This window comes from Mytilus californianus, unplaced genomic scaffold (assembly GCF_021869535.1).
Source record: "Mytilus californianus isolate M0D057914Y unplaced genomic scaffold, xbMytCali1.0.p SCAF_1, whole genome shotgun sequence".
NCBI lineage: Eukaryota > Metazoa > Mollusca > Bivalvia > Mytilida > Mytilidae > Mytilus > Mytilus californianus.
In genome coordinates this window covers 45,523,452-45,549,400 of record NW_026262581.1, presented here as the reverse complement: position 1 = coordinate 45,549,400, position 25,949 = coordinate 45,523,452, and the positions used below count along the sequence as shown (strand labels likewise).

Here is a 25,949-nt window from a genome sequence, read left to right as displayed (position 1 = left end):
GCATCATACACTATACGTAACTTGGTGGTAGATTTCTGTGGTGTAACCCCTGCATGATGAGGAATATAATGGATCAAACTGTTGGTCTTTTCTTCAACTTTCTCTATTATCTCCCGTTTTAATTGTTCCTGTATGACAGAATCATACTGTTTTAGTAACTCTGGTTTTTTCTTCATCCGGCCGATACAAGACTTTAAGCTTCCAAAAGCTAGAGATCTATTAACAGGTAAATCAGGATCATCTTGTTTCCAAGGCCAAGTTACTTGGTATCTTCCGTTTTGGAATTTCAGTTTTTCCCTGAACGATTGCATTGCCTTTTCATCATCTGAATTTTCCAACTGATCGGAAATACCAACTGATTCCAAGTTCCAGAAATCAGTTAGATCTGGTGGGAAATAAATCCACATTCCCGTGGCATAATATTTGTCTTTTCAGAAACAACATCACTAATGACATGTGACAGAATCAACAGTCCTGTTTCATCTTTACAATCAGAAGTATCTTTTGCTCTTCCTGTAATTATCCACCCAAGTTTTGAGGCAAGAAGGTACAACTCAGGTTGAATCTCAATTCTTTGTAAAAGTATTAAATCTAAATAATAATAATTTCCAATCAGTATATCCATACTTGATGACTCAATTTCAACTAGTATATTATCAGCAAGTTCAATGTAACTAAAAAATTGTTTCAAATGGGTAATTGTTGAGTCATCTAATTTTCTTCTTTGTACATTTCCGCTTATAACTGGGACTATATTTGCCACAATACTAAAGTAATTTCCGTTCTTCAATCTTATCTCTAGTTTAGTGGTCCATGTTTTCACACTTTTTGCCTTTTCACTTCCAAATGTAACTAGCTTAATTTCTTCTTCCTTTTCACCCTTTAATTTCAATTTATTTGCTAAACTTTGTGAAAGGTACGTCCTCTGGGATCTTGAATCGAAAAGAACACGTGTTGTCTGCTTGAAAATAGTGCCAACATTTCTGACATCAGTTTTTGCAGTTTGCATAAGAACCATTTCACTAGATGTGATGAAAACGTTTTCCTGTTCATCTGTATTGCCATTCTGAAGCGTCGTTTCATCAAAAATTCACTATCCGGACTTCTATTCACTATTAACTCTTCTGAAAAATGAACACTTGATGTCTTCAAATTGAATTTTATCGGACACAAACTTCTATGGTGGGAATTTACCTCATTGCAGTAAATACACAGTTTGCTCCGTTTACAGTCCATTGACTTATGACCTTCTCTAAGACACTTGAAACAACTCCCTTTGAGTTTTTTCTTTCTTTCATCAATGCTCTGGTACCTTAGACACTCATCACTCCAATGTTTCTCACCACAGTATCGACATTTCTGTTCTTCTTAAATGGTTTATTACGCCAAGTGTTTGAATTTCCTTTATTCACATTTTGCGTGTGTTGTCTGCTATCCTTTTGGGTGTATGCGATTCCTGATTTCTCTCTGGCTATGACGTAATCATTCAACTTGTCACATAAAATGGAAATCGTCCACTTTTCTATGGAGCCCTTTTGAATTTCTAACTGTAGCATCACTTCTTCAGGTAGTTTTGATTTCACAATTGAAATAAACACATCTTGATTCACATTTTGTTTTAACATTTCCAAACTTCTTAGGTGTATTTTTACTTTATCAAGAAAATCTCTAAGGCTTGTTGTTCTATGCGTAGCAGAAGGCAAATTCATCATTTGGTTGTAGTGTAAATCAATTACATCTTGTTTGTTTCCGAATCTCTCTCTCAAAATACCAACAGCCAGATCATAATTATCGTTCGACAGTGCTAACCCAGCTATTGCAAGCTGGGCTTGTCTTTGCAATTTGCTTCTTAGGTAATTAAATGTCTCAATATTTGACAGATGTTTATTTTTGTGAATTGATGATTCGAAAGAGTCCCAAAACTCAATCCACTTAGCTTTGTCGCCAGAGATTGATATCAAATCCAATTGAGGTAACTTAACGGAAGTTGCTTCCTCATCTTTCATTGCATACTCTTTTTCTTTATGTTCAATTTGATTAACATGATTAACGGAAACAAAAGTTATGATAAAAGGAGTAAGTTTCATGTAAAACAAAATGTCAAAGGAGAAATATATTTAAACAATAATAATGTTAATCGTAATTCAGGAATACAGAAGTCAGTAGGTTCGATCCACGGCTTCTTCAAACCAAAAACTTTAAAATTTGTTCTTGTTGTTTTTTTATTCTCAAGAAAAACGGTGGCATTAACGGAAGTAAAAGAAAAGACTGATCGGTTAAAAGTCAGCATACTAAGTAGGTTGATGTGGCTGCCTGCACACTTTGTGACTTTGTGAGCCAGCAGCCTATGTTAGTTCATATTTCATTAACATTTTATCACTCTGAATGCTTGACGCGGGGTTTTAAAGGTCATCAATTAATCGATCAGTCATATTGTATGAGTTTCATTTTTCGCTGCTTATACCAAAGTTGTATACTCAATTCAACTCAAATCTTTATTTCATATTATGACAAAATAAACAAAAACAACATTAATTTACAATATCTAAAGAAAGTGTTCAAGTCTCCTATCTTCAGTTCTATCGGCTGTTTTTAAAAAAAGGAACTAAGATTATTTACCTTAATGCATGATCTAGGTTTGAGGATAATAATATGTCATTTTATGTATTACCATCTGCGTTTGAACTCGATAGAACATTGGTCAACCGATTTCGTTGGAATTTGGAAGGACGCGTAACGAACATGTATAGGTTCGACCCCCGATTTTCTCGTTTGAATTGTTTTACATTTGTCATTTCGGGGGCTTTTATAGCTGACCATTCTTGTTGAAGACCGTACGGTGCCTATATCTGTTAATTTCTGTGTCATTTGGTCTCTTGTGGAGAGTTGTCTCATTGGCAATCTTGCCACATCTTCTTTTTTATATAAGAGACGTGCAGCGAAACAACATAACTTTTTATATTATCTGACGTATAGGTTTATGCAAATTGATGAGGAACACAGTTGAAATAGGTATCTAACTTTTACCAGAAAAAAATCTCAAATAAAAAAAGCATAAATTTAAAACATTATACATGCATTATATGTAATCGAGATTATATTTTTTTCAATATAACTAACGATCAATTATTGTCGTAAGCTAGGTTATGAAGATACCCCAAAGCATTTTTTGTAAGAACAGGCGTGGTTATATAAAGCATAATTCTCTCATTTAAACCCTTGAGATTGCAGAACGCAGACAGGTTAAATTTATTAATTTTATCAGCTTTTTGAAATATAAACGGATGACATGCGTCCCCGAAAGCCATTAATTCGGTACGCTTCAAATCAATCATTTTTGAAGCCAAACTTATTCGATGTTTGATATAATCAAAACCGTTAGAAAAAATTGAAAACAACACGTTTAAAAATTGCATGCGTCCGAAACGCTTTTCTGGATTTACCTTCATCAGGAACGCTCAAAGCCAAACATTTGAAATCCGAGAAATGTACAGTTGAAGAGCTATATGACAAAAATACATTAAACAAAGAGCCAAATTCATCTAAGGTTAACTTTGCCTGAGGGAGTTGAAACCTTAGTTTCTTTATAATTTCAAAATTTATAAACGGACAATTTTTGAAAGGTTTGTTATAAATCATGTCAGTACCGAAGTACTGACTACTGAGCTGAAACTGAGCGACCTGCAATTTAGTTTCAGTACTATTTGACCCCAAAAGGATTCCGATCTAAGACCATTTCTTTTCTTTTTCAAAACCCAATATTAACTAATAAATAGACAATTTTTTCATCAGACTTAACGTCCCCAGTTGTACGCGTTTGCCTATAAAAAATTAATTGCTTACATCCACTTCATTTGAATTGTGGTGGATAGTTGACTTATTGGCAATCATACCACATCTTCTTATTTGTATATTAAATACCAATCAGCTAACACCATATGCAGCGAAAAAAAGCATGGCCCTGTGCAAATACAACTTGTAATTATCGGCAAGATACACTCATACAGAACCATAAGCGTTATGATATCCCGTTTCTAATGAGATTTCTACATGTACAGCCAAACTTCCAAACATTTCTTTGTATTTATGAAAGAATTTAGTAAAGGCTTTTTGTAATTTGTTGATATGAATACTAGACAATTCTACAAAGATAACGTCCATTGAAATCCAAGACGGGCCACTTCATCCACGGATATAACGAACGAGTTGGGGAAAACATGTAACGACTTGTTTAAACATACACACTGTAAAAAATGAAAACAACACTTTATAAATTGTATGCGTCCGAAGAGCTTTTTTGGATTTACCTTCATCACGAACGCTCAAAGCCAAATATTTGAAAGCCAAAGATTTATAAGAAACGAAGCAGTTAAAGAGTTACATAATCAAAACCACCGTGTAGCATCACCACCGGATATAGGTACCTCCGAAGCAAAGAAACAGTGATAGCAAAAAATACCTATTCTTATCCCGTACAGAAAACAACAAATCGCTGCTATTCGCCGTAGTTTATCTGCTTTATGAACATGAATTTCACTGTGTAAGCTTAAATGTGATATACCTTTGTTCTACGAAAACGTCAAGTGAATACTAGTTGAAAGATACTGAACTAGTACGCAGTTTTGTTTAGGGGCCAGCAGAAGCCCACCTTCGGGTGCGGGATTTTCTCGCTGTGTTGAAGACCCATTGGTGGTTTTGGGATTTTTTTTTGTTTTTTTTTTTTTTGCTCTTTGCTTGGGTTGTTGTCTCTTCGACACATTCCCCGTTTCCATCCTCAATTTTGTTTTATCAAGTTTGAACTCCTCACATGCTTCGTTGAACAGGTATCACCCTATCCGATTCTGACGATTTAAAGAGAGAGACCGCCAATTAAGGATTATAATCAACCCTAAATAGTACTGTAGCTACATTATTAGGAATCACTATCACAAAACTTTACTTGACAGCAAAACGTAGAATATAATAAAAATAAGAAGAATTTGACCTTACCCGACTTCAAATTTGTTTTTCCACCGGTTCGGATGTTCCTATATCCGATGGTGATGCTACGCAATGAAAACGGACCTAAAAATTGCCAAATCCATCTAAGGTCAACTTTGCCAGAGGAAGTTGAAACCTTAGTTCTTTATAATTGTAAAAATTATAAACGGACAATTTTAGAAAGGTTTGTCATAAATCATGTCAGTATCGAAGTACCGACTACTAAGCTGATGATACCCTCGGGGACTTATAGTTTATCAAATTTATCAAAAGAAGTATCGACCCAGTGCTGAAACAAAATGAAAACAACACGTTATAAATTACATGCGTCCGCTTTTCTGGATTTACCTTCATCCGGAACGCTCAAAGCCGAAAATTTGAAAGCAAAGGATGTATAAGAACAGAAACAGTTAAAGGGCTTTTATTGAGAATGTTGTGTTTTTATCTGTGATTCGGTTATTCAGATTGGTTTTTTTTGTCTGTGTTTCAATTATTGGGATTGTTGTTTTTTATCCGTGTTTCAATTATTGAGAATGTTGTTTTTATCTGTGTTTCAACTATTTAGAAAGTTGCTTTTCATCTCTGTTTCAATTATTGAGAATGTTGTTTTTATCTGTGTTTCAACTATTAAGAATGTTGCTTTTCATCTCTGTTTCAATTATTGAAATTGTTGTTTTTATATGTCTTTTAATAATGTTTTGTAGTTTTAGTAATTAAGTAATTTTACAATATTCTAGGATGTGTGTATTATGTTTGTTTGAATAGTGTTTGTTCGCACATTTATAACTCGCATGCATTCATCTCATATAAAGTGACAAAACAAAACCACAAATGTTCGTACATTTATAACTCGCATGCATTCATTACATATAAAGTGACAAAAAAACACAATTGTCCGTACATGTATACCTCGCATTACATATAAAGTGACTAAAAACCCACAAATACAATCTTCTTTTCAATATTGAATATATTTTCATAAGTGAGAGTTTAAAATACCAATTCTTATTGCGTTGGGAGCTTTCAAACTTGTCAAAATATACATGACTTTCTGTTTCAATAGACTCGTCATACTAAAATCACCCCAAAACGTAACTGGGGATTAGAAATATGGCCACTTCGGTCGCTAAAGTGGGGCGTTCGTTTGGCCGTGCGGGGTGTGCAAGTACGCAGCCACATCCTTTAAAAATGGGAACGTTGAATCTTATACCTTGTGTAGAGAGGGTGCCACGCTGTCTGCAGGTTAAGAACCCTTTAACAACTTTGAGGAGTTCGTAGGAGTTTTTTTCAAGGCAAAATTTCTGTTTCTATCCACTAAACCACATTTTGAAGTCCAAATTTCACCGACCTTCGCCCCGGACAGCCTCTTTTAGAGGACTACCTATTGTATTCATTGTTGAATTATTCGCGTCTAGACATGCATGTAATGTTTGCCACTGGGCGTTAAGCAACCAACAATCAATCAATCATGGAAATCACACTGAAATGTAACGTTAACTGATCTAGGTACTCAAACTATAATCATCTTGTTTATAAACAAAGCAGCAATACATTAGGGAATGACCATTTAACTTAAAGGGAGGGGTATGGTTTTTTTCCCAAAAAAATATTCTGATCCCAAATTTGATGAAAAAAAATATTGTGGTCAAGCAGATGACAAAAAAACTATTCTGAATCCAGATTTTCCCCATACCTTATAGCGTTAAATTTTGAAAAAAACAATTTGATTGATAGCGTCGAAAAACTAAAAAAAAATGTGCGCGTAAAAAATTTCTGACTCAGACAAAAAACGATACCCCCTCCCCCCTTTGAAGTTAAATGGTTGCGCCCTTATATTTCAATATTAGTTTTGACACAAAAGCAAAAATGGACTCATAAGATTTTCCCTATATATATCTTAACATGGTCCGAAAAATTGCATGCAATTTGCAAATTTTCTTCGTGATCATTGTTCAGTCATTTTACCATTGAGATATTGACGTCGTCTCCTCCGAACTTAAAATATGAACGACATGACAGGTGTAATACCACCATTGATTTTCCCCTATTAGTCTTTGTTAACTTTGCACTTTTCAAAAAATTGTGCAGAATTTATCTTTGTTTCAAATAAAGAAATACTTGGCATGAGTAAAGTTTTGTCCTGTCCAGTACTATAGAACATAACATTTCATTGCATATAAGAAAATAACCATCACTGGAAGTTAACCAATCAAATTTCCCCCTTTTATTAACCTCTGTACAAGCTTTAGTAACCATGTAACCTCAAGTTTCCAAAATATTCTATAAAAACCCCAAATAAAAAAATAATGGTGTTTTTAAATACCCAAGATATATGTTTATGACCCAGAAATGTTTTACTGCTATGAAATGTAGGATTAAGTACCTACAACTGTCAAATTCAAGGGAATATTTTTTTTCGACCTATATTCGTATGCAACCGGATGTGACGTACTATGATTTGGTGGTATTACACCTAAAGAAGACTTTTGTTGAATAAACTGAATGTGACTTTTTTCCTTTGTAATACTGCTTATTCCAAGCATTCCTGTCAAGTTTTGTCATAATCAGATCAATAGTTTGAGAAAAATCTATTATAATGTAAGACGACATCTACAGCGATTCGAGCAAAATTTCTTCGAAAGATCCAAACCAAGCCGCATCATGATAGAATATAGTGTGGACCAATAAGTGATCAAATATTTATCTCATCCGCCTACAAACAGTTGAATATGATATAAAAGATGACTTTAGGGTGATAAATACCACTATTGGACCTCTTTGTCTTCCTTATAAGGTCTGTTTTGGTCCATTTATACCTATCATTTCCTCAAAATTTCAACTTTTTAGGCCAATAAATACAAAGGTTGGGGTAACATTCACTCATTCATGATAGAAATGTTATCATAAATGAGTAATTGAAGTATTCGAGCTGAATGAACTATCAATATAAAAGTTTACAGTCTCCAAGGAGGTTACAATAAGTCCTTACGTAAAACTTAAATTTCGGCCGCGTTCCAGAGAGGGACATAAAAAGCTTCTCTTCTAGTGAATAATTTGTTGTTACTGCTTTAAAAATAATTGCATTTACTTATAACTATATATTTATTAAAGTATTTCTTGGGGGAAATTTTCTATTATAGCAGAATATAAGAAATAAGGAGAAAAAGCTCCCCTAAACACTAAGTATGGCTTGTTCTGTCAGGTAATATTCATGGTAGAGTCCTATTTCAAGGAAATTTTCTCATAAATTGTGTTTTGGAGACTCAATCCACTCAGAATATTTCATTTTTTGTAATATTTCACTTAGATAGCAAGAAATTTGAACACATGAGAGTACTCACAAGGTCAAAGGTGCATGTACAGCTTCCCATATTAGCTGTAATACCACCATTGAATTTCCCCTATTAGTCTTTGTTAAATTTGCACTTTTCAAAATATTGTGCAGAATTTATCTTTGTTTCAAATAAAGAAATACTTGACATGAGTAAAGTTTTATCCTGTCCAGTACTATAGAAAAATTTCACATAACATTTCTTTGGATATAAGAAAATAACCATCTCTGGAAGTTAACCAATCAAATTTTCCCCTTTTATTAACCTGTGTACAAGCTTTTTTAACCATGTAACCTTAAGTTTCCAAAATATTCTATAGAAACCCCAAATAAAAAAATAATGGTGCTTTTAAATACCCAAGATATATGTTTATGACCAGAAATGTTTTACTGCAATGAAATGTAGGATTAATTACCTACAACTGTCAAATTCAAGGGAATATTTTTTTTTCAACCTATTTTTGCATACGGAGTATATATCTCCCAATTGATACGATATTCCCGGGCTTGTATTTCCTATCATGATTTCCTTGATAGAGGATTGCTGCTCACAAGGAAGCTATTAAACCAAGAGTTCGAAATGATGAAATTGAAATCATCCCTTCGTAAATTTTACGGACGCCATCACGAATTGGTTGACCGTTATGGAATAAATGTTTCACGGATGATATCGGATATGTTCCTTATGTCTTAACTACAATACCCTTCCCTTTTCACAAATGTGACCTACCGAATTAGACTATTTACTGGATTTGTAATAACATAAGCAACACGATGGGTGCCACATGTGGAGCAGGATCTGCTTACCCTTTCGGAGCACCTGAGATCCCCGAGTTTTTGGTGGGGTTCGTGTTGCTTAGTCTTTAGTTTTCTATGTTGTGTCATCTGTGAGTTTGACTGTCCCTCTGGTATCTGTCGTCCCTCTTTCGTATGCAACCGGATGTGACGTACTATGATTTGGTGGTATTACACCTACAGTGGTAGTCTGTCGTTATAATAACTAACCCTGTAGATGTTGTCACTATGTCATAAGGATTAAATGGTTCCATCTCATGCGCATTATAGGTCCATTGCACGTGACCTTCTTCATTTAATGCAACGACCGTGCGTACATAGAATCTATGATCTATAACACAAATGTCACCATTTTTGTTGGTTGTAATTTTATTAGGGAAAGAAAATATGTGTTCATTGTTTTTGTTTAGTTCAAATGTCTTAATATGTGTTTTTTCTTCGTTCAGAACTAAGAGACCACCTTTTTAGCCATTATGAAAACCAGAGAATCCAACCAAAATGTTTCCACTGTCACCTGCATGAATGCCTCGAACCTTTTTTGGTTCAATGGATAAAAAGGTTGCTACTCCACTGTTTTTTTATATATACTTTATCTCCGAGCTTTGTTCCGATGCAAATAGTACAATGCCATCTTTTGTAAAAGAGGGACGAAAGATACCAGAGGAGGGACAGTCAAACTCATAGATCGAAAACAAACTGACAACGTCATGGCCAAAAATAGAAAGACAAAGAGACAAATAATAGTACAGATGACACAACATAGAAAACTAAAGACTTAGCAACACAAACCCCACCAAAAACTGGGGGTTATCTCAGGTGCTCCGGAAGGGTAAGCAGATCCTGCTCCACATGTAGTAATAAGTCAAAAACATAATCCGAAATTTATTTTTCATTTGAAATCATGCATTTGGAATCACTGAAAGAGACATTTCCTAGAAAATATACACATAACTTGTTCTTCCTAAATACAATAATAGTGGTACTGTCATGTTTGCCTTTAATTCCAGAAACATTAATATCTTCAATTTGATATTTAGGTTTCATATAAAGTTCTGGTAGTTTAATCAAAGATCCAAAGTCGGTGCAAACGTAGATGAAGTTTTAGAGATGAACTGTTGTTTTGGTCCGTTTACAGTATTTTCTAGTGCAATCTTTTTGTCTATTTTCCCAATAGTTGTTAGAATGAACGTTGCTTTGTGCAAATTGAAAGTTTCCAGGATCTCGTTTTTTTGATGTTTTAGACTTTCTTCATGGTCGCGTACTTTTTGCTGCTTCAAAGATATAACTGTATTTTCAGTTTTCGAAAGTCCTCTAGATCTTTCAAAAGACGTTTTGCATCATGTGTTGCTTGCACTTTTATTTCAATTTCTCGCTGCTCTATTTTTTGTCTGACATCATCGTAGTTTCTGGATATTTCATTCTCTTCTTGACTTATCTTTGCGGTGATTCTAGAAGTGTTTGCAAATCCTTCTCAATTTTTCTATGTATATTTTTTAATCTTTGTTGTTGATCTTTGTAAATAATTCCAAGCTCATTCAATTTGTGATCACGATGTTCAAGAATACACGAAGTGCAGATTGCCTTTTCACAGACTTTGCAAAAGTGATAACGTTTTCTATTTGCATGCTCTTTACATACAATTTTTTGTAGCTCCACCTCCCGGACCCAGTCAAGCGTTTGAATAGTTCCCAGTATTTTATATATCGATAATACGATGTTGATTCGAATCTTTGATTCTTGAATGTTTTCCAGTCTTGCAATTTTCACAGAGAGTTAGGTCACAGTTTAAACATTTCCACCTTACACCTCAAATTCTATTCCAACTGCTATCACAAAATTGACAAACAACACGTTGTTGAGCCATTTCCCCTTTTACAAGAGGTTCAAAATATGTGTGGTATATTTTCCTACGTTAATAATAAAGTTATTTGTCAAGCAAAATATATTGCTTTAACCTTTCATACAATGAAGAACATTCATAAGTATTATCAATTGATATACAACATTTTTTCGGGGTGAACCCTGAAACACAATACCATACGAGACTATGTGGAAGAGGAAAAGGGCAATATAACCCCATGTACCCATAGTTCCCTCGGAGGGGGGGGGGGTTATGTAGCTATTGTTTTCTATTATCATTTCAAAAGAAGGCCATAGTATAATATTGTAAATGTTTTTGACCTGACAAAGTTGAGCTACACTATATTATATGGCTGTTGGTCTTTTCTCAGTTGTTAATGGATGACTTACCTATATGATATTTGATATCAGTGAACACTACCAAACATAAGCCATGCATACACGACAAAGATTTAGTTTGATGATCTTTTTCAAAGTGAAACTGAGACTGGACCTACGGTTGATAAAAAGACTTATGGCGTTCAGAATGATTATCATATCGTAGTAGAGGGGTTCAAATTCAACATATAAATTCCAGATATAAAATTTATTCCAGTTTCAAATCATTATGTATATATACTTGCTTAAAATTAGATGTGAATCTATGTAATAAGTATGATACCCAGTTATACATCCCCACTTCATTTTACATCATAATCATACTGATGAAGGATATCTGTTATCCGAAATATTAATAGAAACTTAGTTTCCTTTTTTAAAATATTGGTGTTGTTTTGTACACTTTTTGTGCAGCCCAACAATGTTAGATCTGTAAATTTGCTTTCGCAAATTTTTTGTTCTTCCCTCGCCGGGATTCGAACTCATGCTACTGAGATATCGTGACACCAAATCGCCTGCACTGTATCCGACGCGCTAGACCACACGACAACCCAGGCTTCACTATATATATATATATACAACTCGTCTAAATATCATCCCAACAATGTTAGATCTGTAAATTTGCTTTCGCAAATTTTTTGTTCTTCCCTCGCCGGGATTCGAACTCATGCTACTGAGATATCGTGACACCAAATCGCCTGCACTGTATCCGACGCGCTAGACCACACGACCACCTAGGCTTCACAATAATAAAGCTTTTGGTGGCCGGGTGTTACTTTTCCTCGTCAGTTTTAATCTAGTGTCGTAATATAGTACATGATATATAAGGCATGAAGATGGAATTGTTACAGATCAGCTGTTATATCTATTGTAAAGGATCCTATAAATTAATGCAAGATACAGTCACAGAAATAATTATATTTATAAGTAGGTCTGTACAAGTGACAACTCTACAACAGATTTATCCATCGGATCACCAGCAGTGATGGTGATACATGGCTGTGTACATTATGTATATACAACTCGTCTAAACATCAGCCCAACAATGTTAGATCTGTAAATTTGCTTTCGCAATTTTTTTGTTCTTCCCTCGACGGGATTCGAACTCATGCTACTGAGATATCGTGACACCAAATCGCCTGCACTGTATCCGACGCGCTAGACCACACGACCACCTAGGCTTCACAATAATAAAGCTTTTTGTGGCCGGGTGTTATCTTTCCTGGTCAGCTTTAATCTAGCGTCGTAATACAGTACATGATATATAAAGCATGAAGATGGAATTGTTACAGATCAGCTGAAATATCTATTGTAAAGGATCCTACAAATTAATGCAAGATACAGTAACAGAAATAATTATATTTATAAGTACGTCTGTACAAGGGACAACTCTACAACAGATTTATCAATCGGATCACCAGCAGTGATGGTGATACATGGATGTGTACATTCTGTATATACAACTCGTCTAAACATCAGCCCAACAATGTTAGATCTGTAAATTTGCTTTCGCAAATTTTTTGTTCTTCCCTCGCCGGGATTCAAACTCATGCTACTGAGATATCGTGACACCAAATAGCCTGCACTGTATCCGACGCGCTAGACCACACGACCACCTAGGCTTAATAATAATAATAACAATAATAAAGCTTTCGGTGGCCGGATGACACATTCCTCGGATTGTATAAACTGGTGGGGAAATATAATACAAGCCCAAACGAAATATATATAAACAAGTCAAAATTGAAAACAACGTTCAAACCTATGATGAATTACCTATATGATATTTGATATCAGTGAACACTACCAAACATAAGCCATGCATACACGACAAAGATTTAGTTTGATGATCTTTTTCAAAGTGAAACTAAGATTGGATGTACGGTTGATAAAAAGATTTATGGCGTTCAGAATGATTATCATATCGTAGTAGAGGGGTTCAAATTCAACATATAAATTCCAGATATAAAATTTATTCCAGTTTCAAATCATTATGTATATATACTTGCTTAAAATTAGATGTGAATATATGTAATAAGTATGATACCCAGTTATACATCCCCACTTCATTTTACATCATAATCATACTGATGAAGGATATCTGTTATCCGAAATATTAATAGAAACTTAGTTTCCTTTTTTAAAATATTGGTGTTGTTTTGTACACTTTTTGTGCAGCCCAACAATGTTAGATCTGTAAATTTGCTTTCGCAAATTTTTTGTTCTTCCCTCGCCGGGATTCGAACTCATGCTACTGAGATATCGTGACACCAAATCGCCTGCACTGTATCCGACGCGCTAGACCACACGACCACCTACGCTTCTCCAATAATTAAGCTTTTGGTGGCCGGGTGTTACTTTTCCTCGTCAGTTTTAATCCAGTGTCGTTATACAGTACATGATATATAAGGCATGAAGATGGAATTGTTACAGATCAGCTGAAATATCTATTGTAAAGGATCCTACAAATTAATGCAAGATACAGTCACAGAAATAATTATATTTATAAGTACGTCTGTACAAGGGACAACTCTACAACAGATTTATCCATCGGACCACCAGCAGTGATGGTGATACATGGCTGTGAACATTATGTATATACAACTCGTCTAAACATCATCCCAACAATGTTAGATCTGTAAATTTGCTTTCGCAATTTTTTTGTTCTTCCCTCGCCGGGATTCGAACTCATGCTACTGAGATATCGTGACACCAAATCGCCTGCACTGTATCTGACCACACGACCACCTAGGCTTCACAATGATAAAGCTTTCGGTGGCCGGGTGTTACCTTTCCTCGTCAGTTTTATTCTAGCGTCGTAATACAGTACATGATATATAAGGCATGAAGATGGAATTGTTACAGATCAGCTGAAACATCTATTGTGAAGGATCCTACAAATTATTGCAAGATACAGTAACAGAAATAATTATATTTATAAGTACGTCTGTACCAGTGACAACTCTACAACTGATTTATCCATCGGATCACCAGCAGTGATGGTGATACATGGATGTGTACATTCTGTATATACAACTCGTCTAAACATCAGCCCAACAATGTTAGATCTGCAAATTTGCTTTCGCAAATTTTTTGTTCTTCCCTCGCCGGGATTCGAACTCATGCTACTGAGATATCGTGACACCAAATCGCCTGCACTGTATCCGACGCGCTAGACCACACGACCACCTAGGCTTAATAATAATAATAACAATAATAAAGCTTTCGGTGGCCGGATGTTACCTTCCTCGGATTGTATAAACTGGTGGGGAAATATAATACAAGCCCAAACGAAATATATATAAACAAGTCTAAATTGAAAACAACGTTCAAACCTATGATGAATTACCTATATGATATTTGATATCAGTGAACACTACCAAACATAAGCCATGCATACACGACAAAGATTTAGTTTGATGATCTTTTTCAAAGTGAAACTAAGATTGGATGTACGGTTGATAAAAAGATTTATGGCGTTCAGAATGATTATCATATCGTAGTAGAGGGGTTCAAATTCAACATATAAATTCCAGATATAAAATTTATTCCAGTTTCAAATCATTATGTATATATACTTGCTTAAAATTAGATGTGAATATATGTAATAAGTATGATACCCAGTTATACATCCCCACTTCATTTTACATCATAATCATACTGATGAAGGATATCTGTTATCCGAAATATTAATAGAAACTTGGTTTCCTTTTTTAAAATATTGGTGTTGTTTTGTACACTTTTTGTGCAGCCCAACAATGTTAGATCTGTAAATTTGCTTTCGCAAATTTTTTGTTCTTCCCTCGCCGGGATTCGAACTCATGCTACTGAGATATCGTGACACCAAATCGCCTGCACTGTATCCGACGCGCTAGACCACACGACCACCTACGCTTCTCCAATAATAAAGCTTTTGGTGGCCGGGTGTTACTTTTCCTCGTCAGTTTTAATCCAGTGTCGTTATACAGTACATGATATATAAGGCATGAAGATGGAATTGTTACAGATCAGCTGAAATATCTATAGTAAAGGATCCTACAAATTAATGCAAGATACAGTCACAGAAATAATTATATTTATAAGTACGTCTGTACAAGGGACAACTCTACAACAGATGTATCAATCGGATCACCAGCAGTGATGGTGATACATGGCTGTGTACATTCTGTATATAGAACTCGTCTAAACATCATCCCAACAATGTTAGATCTGTAAATTTGCTTTCGCAATTTTTTTGTTCTTCCCTCGCCGGGATTCGAACTCATGCTACTGAGATATCGTGACACCAAATCGCCTGCACTGTATCTGACGCGCTAGACCACACGACCACCTAGGCTTCACAATGATAAAGCTTTCGGTGGCCGGGTGTTACCTTTCCTCGTCAGTTTTAATCTAGCGTCGTAATACAGTACATGATATATAAGGCATGAAGATGGAATTGTTACAGATCAGCTGAAACATCTATTGTAAAGGATCCTACAAATTATTGCAAGATACAGTAACAGAAATAATTATATTTATAAGTACGTCTGTACAAGTGACAACTCTACAACAGATTTATCAATCGGATCACCAGCAGTGATGGTGATACATGGCTGTGTACATTCTGTATATACAACTCGTCTAAACATCAGCCCAACAATGTTAGATCTGTAAACTTGCTTTCGCAAATTTTTTTTTCTACCCTCGCCTGGATTCGAACTCATGCTACTGAGATATCGTGATACCAAATCGCCTGCACTGTGCGACGCGCTAGACCACACGACCACCTAGGCTTAATAATAATAATAACAATAATAAAGCTTTCGGTGGCCGGGTGTTATCTTCCTCGGATTGTTTAAACCTGTGGGGAAATATAATACAAGCCCAAACGAAATATATATAAGCAAGTCCAAATTGAAAAAAACAAACCTATGATTGCGTTGGATAAAAACCGTAATTTTTATACGTGTGCATGTAACAAATTTCGTTGTAGAACGGTCTATATACAGCACAAACAACATTTTCCAAAAGACCAAAAGAGTGAAAAAATATGTTTTAACAAAACGCATTTGACTAGCAGGTCGAACAACTGAAGTTCTTAAACCCTGCTGACTGCCATTGACGATTGCCAAATAAATTGATCACAAGGTGTAACAAAATGGATCTCTATATTTATTTAATACCAAGTAGAAAACAATAAAGTTGCAGCAAAGATGGTAAACCACAACATGAGGTGCTAAATTTTTTACACCATATCCGGATTTCGACAATTAATGTCTCTTCAGTGATGTTAGGGATCGAAAAGTATTTGGAAGGCCATTTAATTTACCTCAATATAGGATAGACTCTTGAATTTTAAAGAGTCAAAATAGGATGAACGGATTATATAAACCGGAATGAAAATATAATACAAGCCCAAACGAAATAAATATAAACAAGTCTAAATTGAAAACAACGTTCAAACCTATGATTGCGTTGGATAAAAACCCTTACTTTTATACGTGTGCATATAACAAATTTCGTTGTAGAAGGGTCTAAATACAGCACAAGCAACATTTTCCAAAAGACCAAAAGAGTGAAAAAATATATTTTAACAAAACGGATATATATATATATATATATATATATCAAAGATATTAGGCATACTCCCAAGAGACTATATGTCAGTAATTTTTCAGTAAAAGACGAGTTTACAGTGACTGTTAAAATTCGTTTGTCTTTATAAGCATCGTTCAAAAAATATACAATGACAGACTTGGTAATATACCCTCTTTACATGTATTTCCAAATGTAACGCCCTCAAGGTGTATCTAATACTAAATGAAAATGAAAAATGAATTAAACACTTCACTCCTACCTTATATTTATTAACAAGCGTATCTATTTTATAATAACATAAGCATATATAAGTACTAAACTAACTTTTTAAATAAATGTTACAATTATCAACAGAAGTGTATTGTCTATCGAAAAAGGCATTTGGATCTTATACTCTCTCTCTCCACTGATGATGTAAGACATTTTTTTTTTCAATACTCACAATTATCAAAATAAATTGTCATTGTAATTGAAAGACATTTCTAAATATTTAACCATAACAATCATTTGATAAAATGTCGTTTTAATTGCAAAGAAATCGATATATGAAATTGCTTACAATATCAACATATTGAACACATTGACGTACGCGTGCTTTCCACGTGTGTGCTATAAATACTTTATTATCTGCAGAGATATATTAAGTATTTATACACTTTAACACAGTTAGAAACAGAGGTTCAATCGGTACGTTGACCCCTCGAATTGCACTTGCCACTTTAATATATATAATCATGTGTGATAAAAGTTTAATGATAAATCACTAACTTTGAAAATAGACAACATAACAAAATATACAAGCGTAAACAATAATTCCTTTTCAACTTTTTATAATAGTAATACATTTATTTTTGTTTTTTATCTTTTATTGTAAATATTTTTCTGAAAGAAAACAAAGTAATCGACGGGTTAAACACGGGATAGTGATTTAACAGCACAACATAAAATCAAACTAAATTAATCAGTTGAAAAGTCTGTATATCTCATAGAACGATACAAAACACTCACAACAAATTAATGAGTTTATGAATGCAATGCACTTTGAAAATTATGTGATTGACCAAAATATTCAACACATGTTATTGATATGTTTCTTCATTGCATAACGTATAACAATTGAACTACTTTGTAACAAAAGTTTATAGAAATGCTCAAAAGTTGATTTGATGTTTCAAATTCTAATTAATATATGTAATTTAAATTCTAAACAAAAGATAGCAAAGTGATTAAAATATTTTAAAAAAGATCGATTCATTGACAAGTAAGGGAGCGATATATTTTATTCCAATTGGTATTATGTGTTTCGGATCTAACTAGATAGTTTGAAAGCAATGCTTGCAGTTTTGTAATTCTTCTTCGAAATGAATGCTATGATTTTTACAAACTGTCTTTAAATAATGAGAGGGTACATGCAATTTCGAATTTAAAGTTTTTGTTAAATACATTTCTTTTTTCATTTATGTTGCTCGTTTTTTTTTTTTTTTTTTTTTTTTTCGTTTTTACATACTTTCCGGACTTAAACGTGACTCCGAGCCTAACAGTCTTTCCTCTGACACCTTTTTATTATTTAGCCTTGAAAAATAACTCCCATACCGAAGACAGGCACGCTAGCACGAATCCGAAGGGTCAGTTTGAACATAATTTGACACATTCAAATGTATTGGAATGCTTTCATTGTAATCCTTTTATATTAGCAGTATTGTTTGTATGTTCTATTCATTTATTAAACTTTTCTTTGAGTTTTTGCTTTTTTTATATTTTAATAATTCGGTACAGAAGTAAGTCTTTTCAAAGTAAAATAGTGTTTCCTGTAAGAAAAAAACATTAGTTCCAAGTCTACCTTTTATTTTTATGACATTTATAGAACTACAAACAAATTGACAATTTTAAGAAAAACATTTTAACCGAGTTATAGTGATTCTTTGATGTTGAAAGATTTAAGAAAACCATGAACTTAACTATATCAGTTTGTTTGTAGTTCTATAAATGTCATAAAAATAAAAGGTAGACTTGGAACTAATGTTTTTTTCTTACAGGAAACTACCCTTCAGAAACAAATGATAATTTCCTCAAGAAATTAAATATTGAATAATCTAGGATTATGATTGTACACACTGAATATTTTCTCTCTTTTCCTTATCCTAATTTTTCATTTTGCAAACAAACCAAATTTTGATTTGCAGCGTCGTTGTCTTATGTACGCTGGGATCTTATATAAAATCTGAATGTACATTTTTCAATTAATGAACAATTAATTCGAAAAGTAATTTATATTAACATTTATGGATTTTGTAAAATTATATTTAAATGCAAGAACCATTCTTACTGTCCCCCTTTTTGTGGATTTCGAAGTGCCAATAAATATATGTGTATCAACAAAAATTCAGCAATTCAGGATTCATCTTCAATCGATTTATCGGATAGATCCCGTCTAGTTGAAGTGCTCTGAATATATTCATGGATCTTTCTTAATTTTGTACGTGTTTTTAAACAGCTTTTTTTCTGGCCCATCGTTAAACGTTAAAGTTAAAACGTAAAACTATGTTTAAAACATGATCGGATTTTGAAGTACCCACTACAAAACAGTAATTCTATAAAAGTTGTTTAAACAACTCATTTAGGTAACATGTGAAGCCTTTAAACTGCACAATTTTATTAAGCCATACAATTACAACTTTAATTGGTGAGTTTCTTGCAGATAGTAATCGCATACTTGTACCTTATTTACAATCTGCTGATTACTGATTAGTTCAAGGTTAAAACTCCGATGGTTGACCGATGATGGAAAATGTCAGAGTAGCACGAAAAATAATAAACAAGATGGACGACGTCGAATCGATATACTCGAAATTCTATCGCAATCATTTTTCGCCACAATTTTATTTTTAGTCAGCGGAAACCAAGCTGTAACCATGGTAAATATAGTTTTCTTATTGCTTATAGAATCTGAGAAACAGACTTAATTACAAAAATTGAACATTGAACAAGGAATCACAAAAATGATGTCAAGGACAGCTGAACCCTGCAGGACAACATTTACACCATGTAATCATTCGAAACACCAAATATAGTTAACCTACTGCTTGTGGTATCTTAAAAACGGACATAACCACAAAAACATTGACCAGTGAACAATAAAAATGAGACCAAGATCAGATGAATCATGCTAGACAGACACGATTGATTATAGTATCTAAGAAATAAACCACACCACAATAACTTTACACTGTTCAATGAACCATGAAGAAAAAGGTGAAGGTCAGATGAAAACTGCAAGACAGACAGGTTTACCTTGCAATCATAGTACCATATACCTAATAAAGCTGGTCTATTGCTTATAGTATCTTAAAACCACAAAAACTAAACATTGACAAACGAACCATGAAAATGTGGTCAAGGTCAGATGAAACCTGGCGTTCGGACACATACAACTTACAAGCATTCCATACACGAAATATAGTTGACATATTGCTTACAGTATCTCAGATACGGATTTGATCACGAAAAAGAAAAGATGTTTAAACACCGTGCACTCTGAGAAGTTAAAATAGAGACACAGAATATGCACAACTTTGCATCGAATCCAAAATCATTTGGTTATTTGGCAGTACAATTTGTGACGTTTAAGATATAAACGGATCTTCTATTCGTGCAACGAAAATACGAAACCTCTTTCTAAATTATAAACATCTATTTTATCAGCAATCAAAGCCGGGCTCCAAAGTTATTGTGAAACTGCCTATTCTAGAGGTGGCGTGAATCAGATGTGGATACTAAAAAATTCCAAAGATCTTTTAGAGTACATACAATCTAAGACTCTCTCATCTTGCAGTAGTATTAAAACATTTGACTTTTCTACACTTTACACAAGTATTCCCCATTCCAAACTAAAAGACACATTGAAAGAGTTGGTATTACTTTGTTTCATTAAAAAGAATGGCGAACGTAGATACAAGTATCTTGTCTTGGGGAGGGATAAATCCTACTTTGTAAAGAATCACTCTGATTCATACAAAAAATTCTCTGAAACTGACATTATCAAGATGCTTGATTTCTTGATTGACAATACATTTGTTACGTTTGGAGGACGTGTTTTTCAACAGACTGTCGGAATTCCAATGGGAACCAATTGTGCACCTCTTCTTGCCGACTTGTTTCTTTATTATTATGAGGCTGACTTCATACAGGAACTTCTTTGGAAGAAAAATAAGAAGTTAGCAATATTCTTCAACACTACGTTCCGCTATATAGATGATGTTCTCTCACTAAATAATACAAAATTTGGTGACTATGTTGAACGAATCTATCCCATCGAACTAGAAATAAAGGATACTACAGATACAGTTAAGTCTGCCTCATATCTTGACTTACATCTAGAAATTGATAATGAGGGTCGGTTGAAAACAAAACTTTACGACAAAAGAGATGATTTCAGCTTCCCAATTGTGAACTTTCCATTTCTATGTAGCAACATTCCAGCAGCGCCTGCATACGGAGTATATATCTCCCAATTGATACGATATTCCCGTGCTTGTATTTCCTATCATGATTTCCTTGATAGAGGATTGCTGCTCACAAGGAAGCTTTTAAACCAAGAGTTCCAAATGGTGAAGTTGAAATCATCCCTTCTTAAATTATACGGACGCCATCACGAGTTGGTTGACCGTTATGGAATAACCGTTTCACAGATGATATCGGATATGTTCCTTATGTCGTAACTACAATACCCTTCCCTTTTCACGAATGTGACTTACCGAATTAGACTATTTACCGGATTTGTAATAACATAAGCAACACGACGGGTGCCACATGTGGAGCAGGATCTGCTTACCCTTCCGAAGCACCTGAGATCACCCCCAGTTTTTGGTGGGGTTCGTGTTACTTAGTCTTTAGTTTTCTATGTTGTGTCATCTGTACTATTATTTGTCTGTTTGTCTTTTTATTTTTGGCCATTGCGTTGTCAGTTTATTTTCGATCTATGAGTTTGACTGTCCCTCTGGTATCTTTCGTTCCTCTTTTAAATAGTATGTGTGTAAAATATTATCATGTTTGAATAAAAATGTTATAAGAGCGCAGTATATCATTGCATAGCAATCAAGATTTGGATTTTGACCAGAAGACTTGACATATAATCCTACCAAAGCTAAGAAGATTACAAATAAAGATATTATATTGTTCAAAAGTGATTCAATATATTTGGATAAAGGAGAAGACAAAGTGCAAGAAAAAGAGTAAAAAAGGTACATTTCTTCTCACTCTTATTTTTTTTCAAAAAAGTTGTCGATTGATTGGAAATTGATATTACACGATAAAGAAATGTTGTGGTGTAATATATATAATATTGCCTCCTTTGAATGAAGGCGACAGTAGTTTACAAATGTTCAAATCTCGTAAATCGGATAGCTATATAAGCATATATGCAATTAATCACATAAATATGAAAAACGAAAGCATCCGTACTCAAGAAAGATTGCTTAATGTATATATATATTTGATTTAAAAGTATATTATTTCTTAGATGAAAAGATATGAAAATAAATAAATTGTATATCGGGAAGATATTTAACCTGTTGTGCATTTAATATGATGATTTTATTTACAACCACTGTGTCGAAGCTACTGATGGAGGTTTCCTCCCCGAGGGTATCACCAGCCCAGTAGTCAGCAATTCTGTGTTGAAATATCTTTGATATGGTCATAATTATAAAGTGACTGTTTACAAAACTTTTTTTTTCAAAATACTAAGTATTCTCTATTCCAGGAATAGATAACCGTTGTTGTATTTGGCAAAACCTTTCTGAAGTTTCGGTTCTCAATGCTCTTTTTCAGCTTTGTACTGGCATGAATTAGCTTTTTAACTTTTTTATTCGAGCGTTACTGATGGGGTTTTTATAGACTAAACGCGCGTCTGGCGTATACAATTTAAAACCTAGTATCTTTGATGAGTTTATTTACATGACGACTCTTACCAAGTGTTGAGTTTTTAACCAAAGAGAAACTTAATACAGCAAAAATACAGACCAAAATTCAGATAAATCTACACATTTACTCAACATGACTTACATTGTCATTCAACAACATTTGAGTGTTATTGTCCTTCAATTTTCGCATTTTTTGCTTCTATTTTGTGTGAAATACATGATTGCTAGAGAAAACTGTACGTAAGAAAAGAAAAGAAGATTTACAAATACAAGAACATAATAAAAATCGACCATCGAATCCTTCAAGGAGGTAAATCTCTTTATTGAAGTAAAACCATACAGGGTTAAATTCCGGTTATTCATGCGATCAACTACATTATGTCTAGACTTGTTAATACATCTTTTATGTGCTTATGTTGGCATTTAGTAATCAGATCTACCAATTCAATTACGTCATCATTGATTTATATTTACTTTTTCCGAACAAACTGTAAAGGGTTGCAGCCAAATTGTCTCTGCATAGTTTGGATTTTAGATGATAATGTGTACCCAATTTTGCGTATTTGGCAATAATCGTGCCATTACCGTAACGATTGATGTTTGGCGGCAAAATGAGAAAAAATGTATTTTTTAATATTTTGTTACCAGTGACGGACAAATCTGGATTGCCATGCTTTGTCAGCACTAGTTGGTTTATCAATGTCTTTTAGTACGGACATACATTTGTTGCAAGGACTAATTATTAAATGGAAAAATTAATGTTTAAAGTCAATGAAAATGTAATAATACATATCGCAAAGTTAAGCTTTGCCTACAAAATTCAGCTTTGTAGTTAGCATGCATTAAACTCATACAGTAAAAAAGTCTTGATTTTTTTGCATACGGTAACTTGCTAAAAAACATAAATGGTAAGAGAAAATATTGTGAAAACATGGAAATTTTCTTCTGTGCGTCCCTTTGAGACAGTTTTATTATTTAAAACCGATGTTTTATATGTCTTAAATGAGATTGGTATCTTAAGTCGCCTACTGTACACCACGAACTTGATATTTATGACTAAAAATAGTTTTGAATAGTTTGTGTGATGACCAAATTTGAGTAAGCTATATTTTCATTAGATAGCAGTAAAACAACAGTAAATCAAGTGAATTGCACCATATTATCGAATAACAAAACAGTGTATGCCAATACATTGACGAACACAAAAACTATGTGATAAGGCTTCAGAATTTGAAAACTGCAATAGAAAGATAGATGTTAACAGTTAACAGCAAGATACTCTATAAATAGGTGATCGTCATGCATATGTGGATTGACCATAAAAGATCATGCTCCTACATGGTGGTACTTTTTTTTTACCAATTTTAGTGTTGTCTTTTCCATTCATCTGCAATGATCCAAAGGAAAATCAAATGATGGATAACTGTTCTGAAAAGAACATCTTTCAGGTATTCTGCAAGTGAATTTGGATGAAACCTGGTCACAATCTTCATTTGTTTGTTAAAGATAATTACTACTGTAGCTTAGGATTTGAACAATGTATATTTTTCGACGGGTACTACAAGTGGAGCAGGATCTGCTTACCATTCCGGAGCACCTGCGATCACTCCCAGTTGTTGGTGCGGTTTGTTTTGCCTAGTCTTTGGTTTTCTTTGTTATTTTTTGTGTTTTGTGTAGTGTTGTTTGTCTGTTTATCTTTTCCTTTTTAGTGATAGCGATGTCAGTTTATTTTAGACTAATGAGTTTGAATGTCACTTTGGTATCTTTCGCCTCTCTTTTTCTAGATGAGTGTCGTAGGCTCCTGAGAGCTTCTCCTTTTTATAATGTCCATACAGCTGTTGAAAAATGTTTGACAAACAACGAAGGCTAATGAGTTTATAAGATCCAGCTTTATAATTAGCTACCGACCCCTGATTTACGTTGTTATATATTTGATTCTTACATAGTTGTTGCGAGCGTTGTTTAGAACATCACAGGGTTGATTCGGTATTGTCATATACCATATATCTATAGTAGATGTCTCCTTTACATCTCAAAGACTTTTCTATTTAAAAAATGGTCACTCTCAAACACTGTAAGAATTGCCGTATGTTAAAGTTTGAAATTAAAAAGATCAGGACAAACCTTTTTTGTCCACATAAATGGTGATTTCATGCAAGCACTTTCTCCTGAGATTGACCTGGTAGAGGGAAAATACCTTCTAAGTACTTTATTTAGTGAGATAAAGCCCGAAGCTTTCAAACATTGGGGAGATTTGACAAAACTTTTGCTAAAGAATAATAACGCCATTGTCATAGATCAGAAAATTAAACCCGGGTTTTCAACAACGACGTTCAAAGGTCTTAAGTGTTCAGACCCTAGTATAAAACTACATGACTCATCAAAAACACTTTGGCAGAACTTGCTAACCAGTCTTAGGAAAGGTACTCGTGAAAATCCTTCAGCGAGCACAGAAAGAATAAATCTATTTCTGGAAAAATATCTAGCTTTTTTACAAATTTTGGATAACACGAACAAAGATATTCTTACTGATGATTCCGGTCAAATCCCACCAATTCCAGATCCAAACAACGAAACCAGTATCATACCATCATAAAATATATGAGAAGAACAAAACCCGTATCATGCCAACATCTTTTTTAGATTTTATGGGGTTTTTTTTTGTTCCTGCAGAAGGTGTAAAAATAAACAAACACCTGAATTGCATTTGATACTTTCCACTCAATTACACACTTTAGCTAGCCTAAAATTGTGTGTATATCTATTGTCTGTCTATTGTCCATGTCGATCAAGGACAATCAATACAATACAATACAGTTCTTACCTGAGAGGGAGCATCTCAAAGATGTATCCCAACTTAGCTTATTTTTATACCTTCTGCAGGAACGAAAAAAAATGCCCATCAAAATTCAGAAAAGATTATATCTTTCTGAAACACAAAATGCATTTAACTTTTATATATCTAGTGCATGCCACGCATTAAAATTTTACCAACTACACAGGTTAGTCTGTACTCAGAGTATTTTTTTATGTGTAAACACAGCCATGTTTGTCAATTTATTATGATGAACCTTAAGTTACATTGTGCACACATATATTAATCA

At 33.9% G+C, this 25,949-nt stretch overlaps 1 protein-coding gene across 1 annotated transcript in view; it reads right to left on the bottom strand.

Moving 5' to 3' along the window:
* Positions 1 to 379: 379 nt before the first annotated feature.
* Positions 380 to 25,949, bottom strand: part of LOC127721229 (uncharacterized) — a 104,009-nt gene continuing 78,439 nt past the window's right edge. Inside the window, exons 2-3 of the mRNA XM_052227939.1 lie at positions 9,317 to 9,566; positions 380 to 674 (exon numbers count right to left, since the gene is read on the bottom strand). Of these exons, the coding sequence (XP_052083899.1) occupies positions 380 to 674; positions 9,317 to 9,566 (545 nt within the window). The remainder of the gene's footprint in view (positions 675 to 9,316; positions 9,567 to 25,949) is intronic.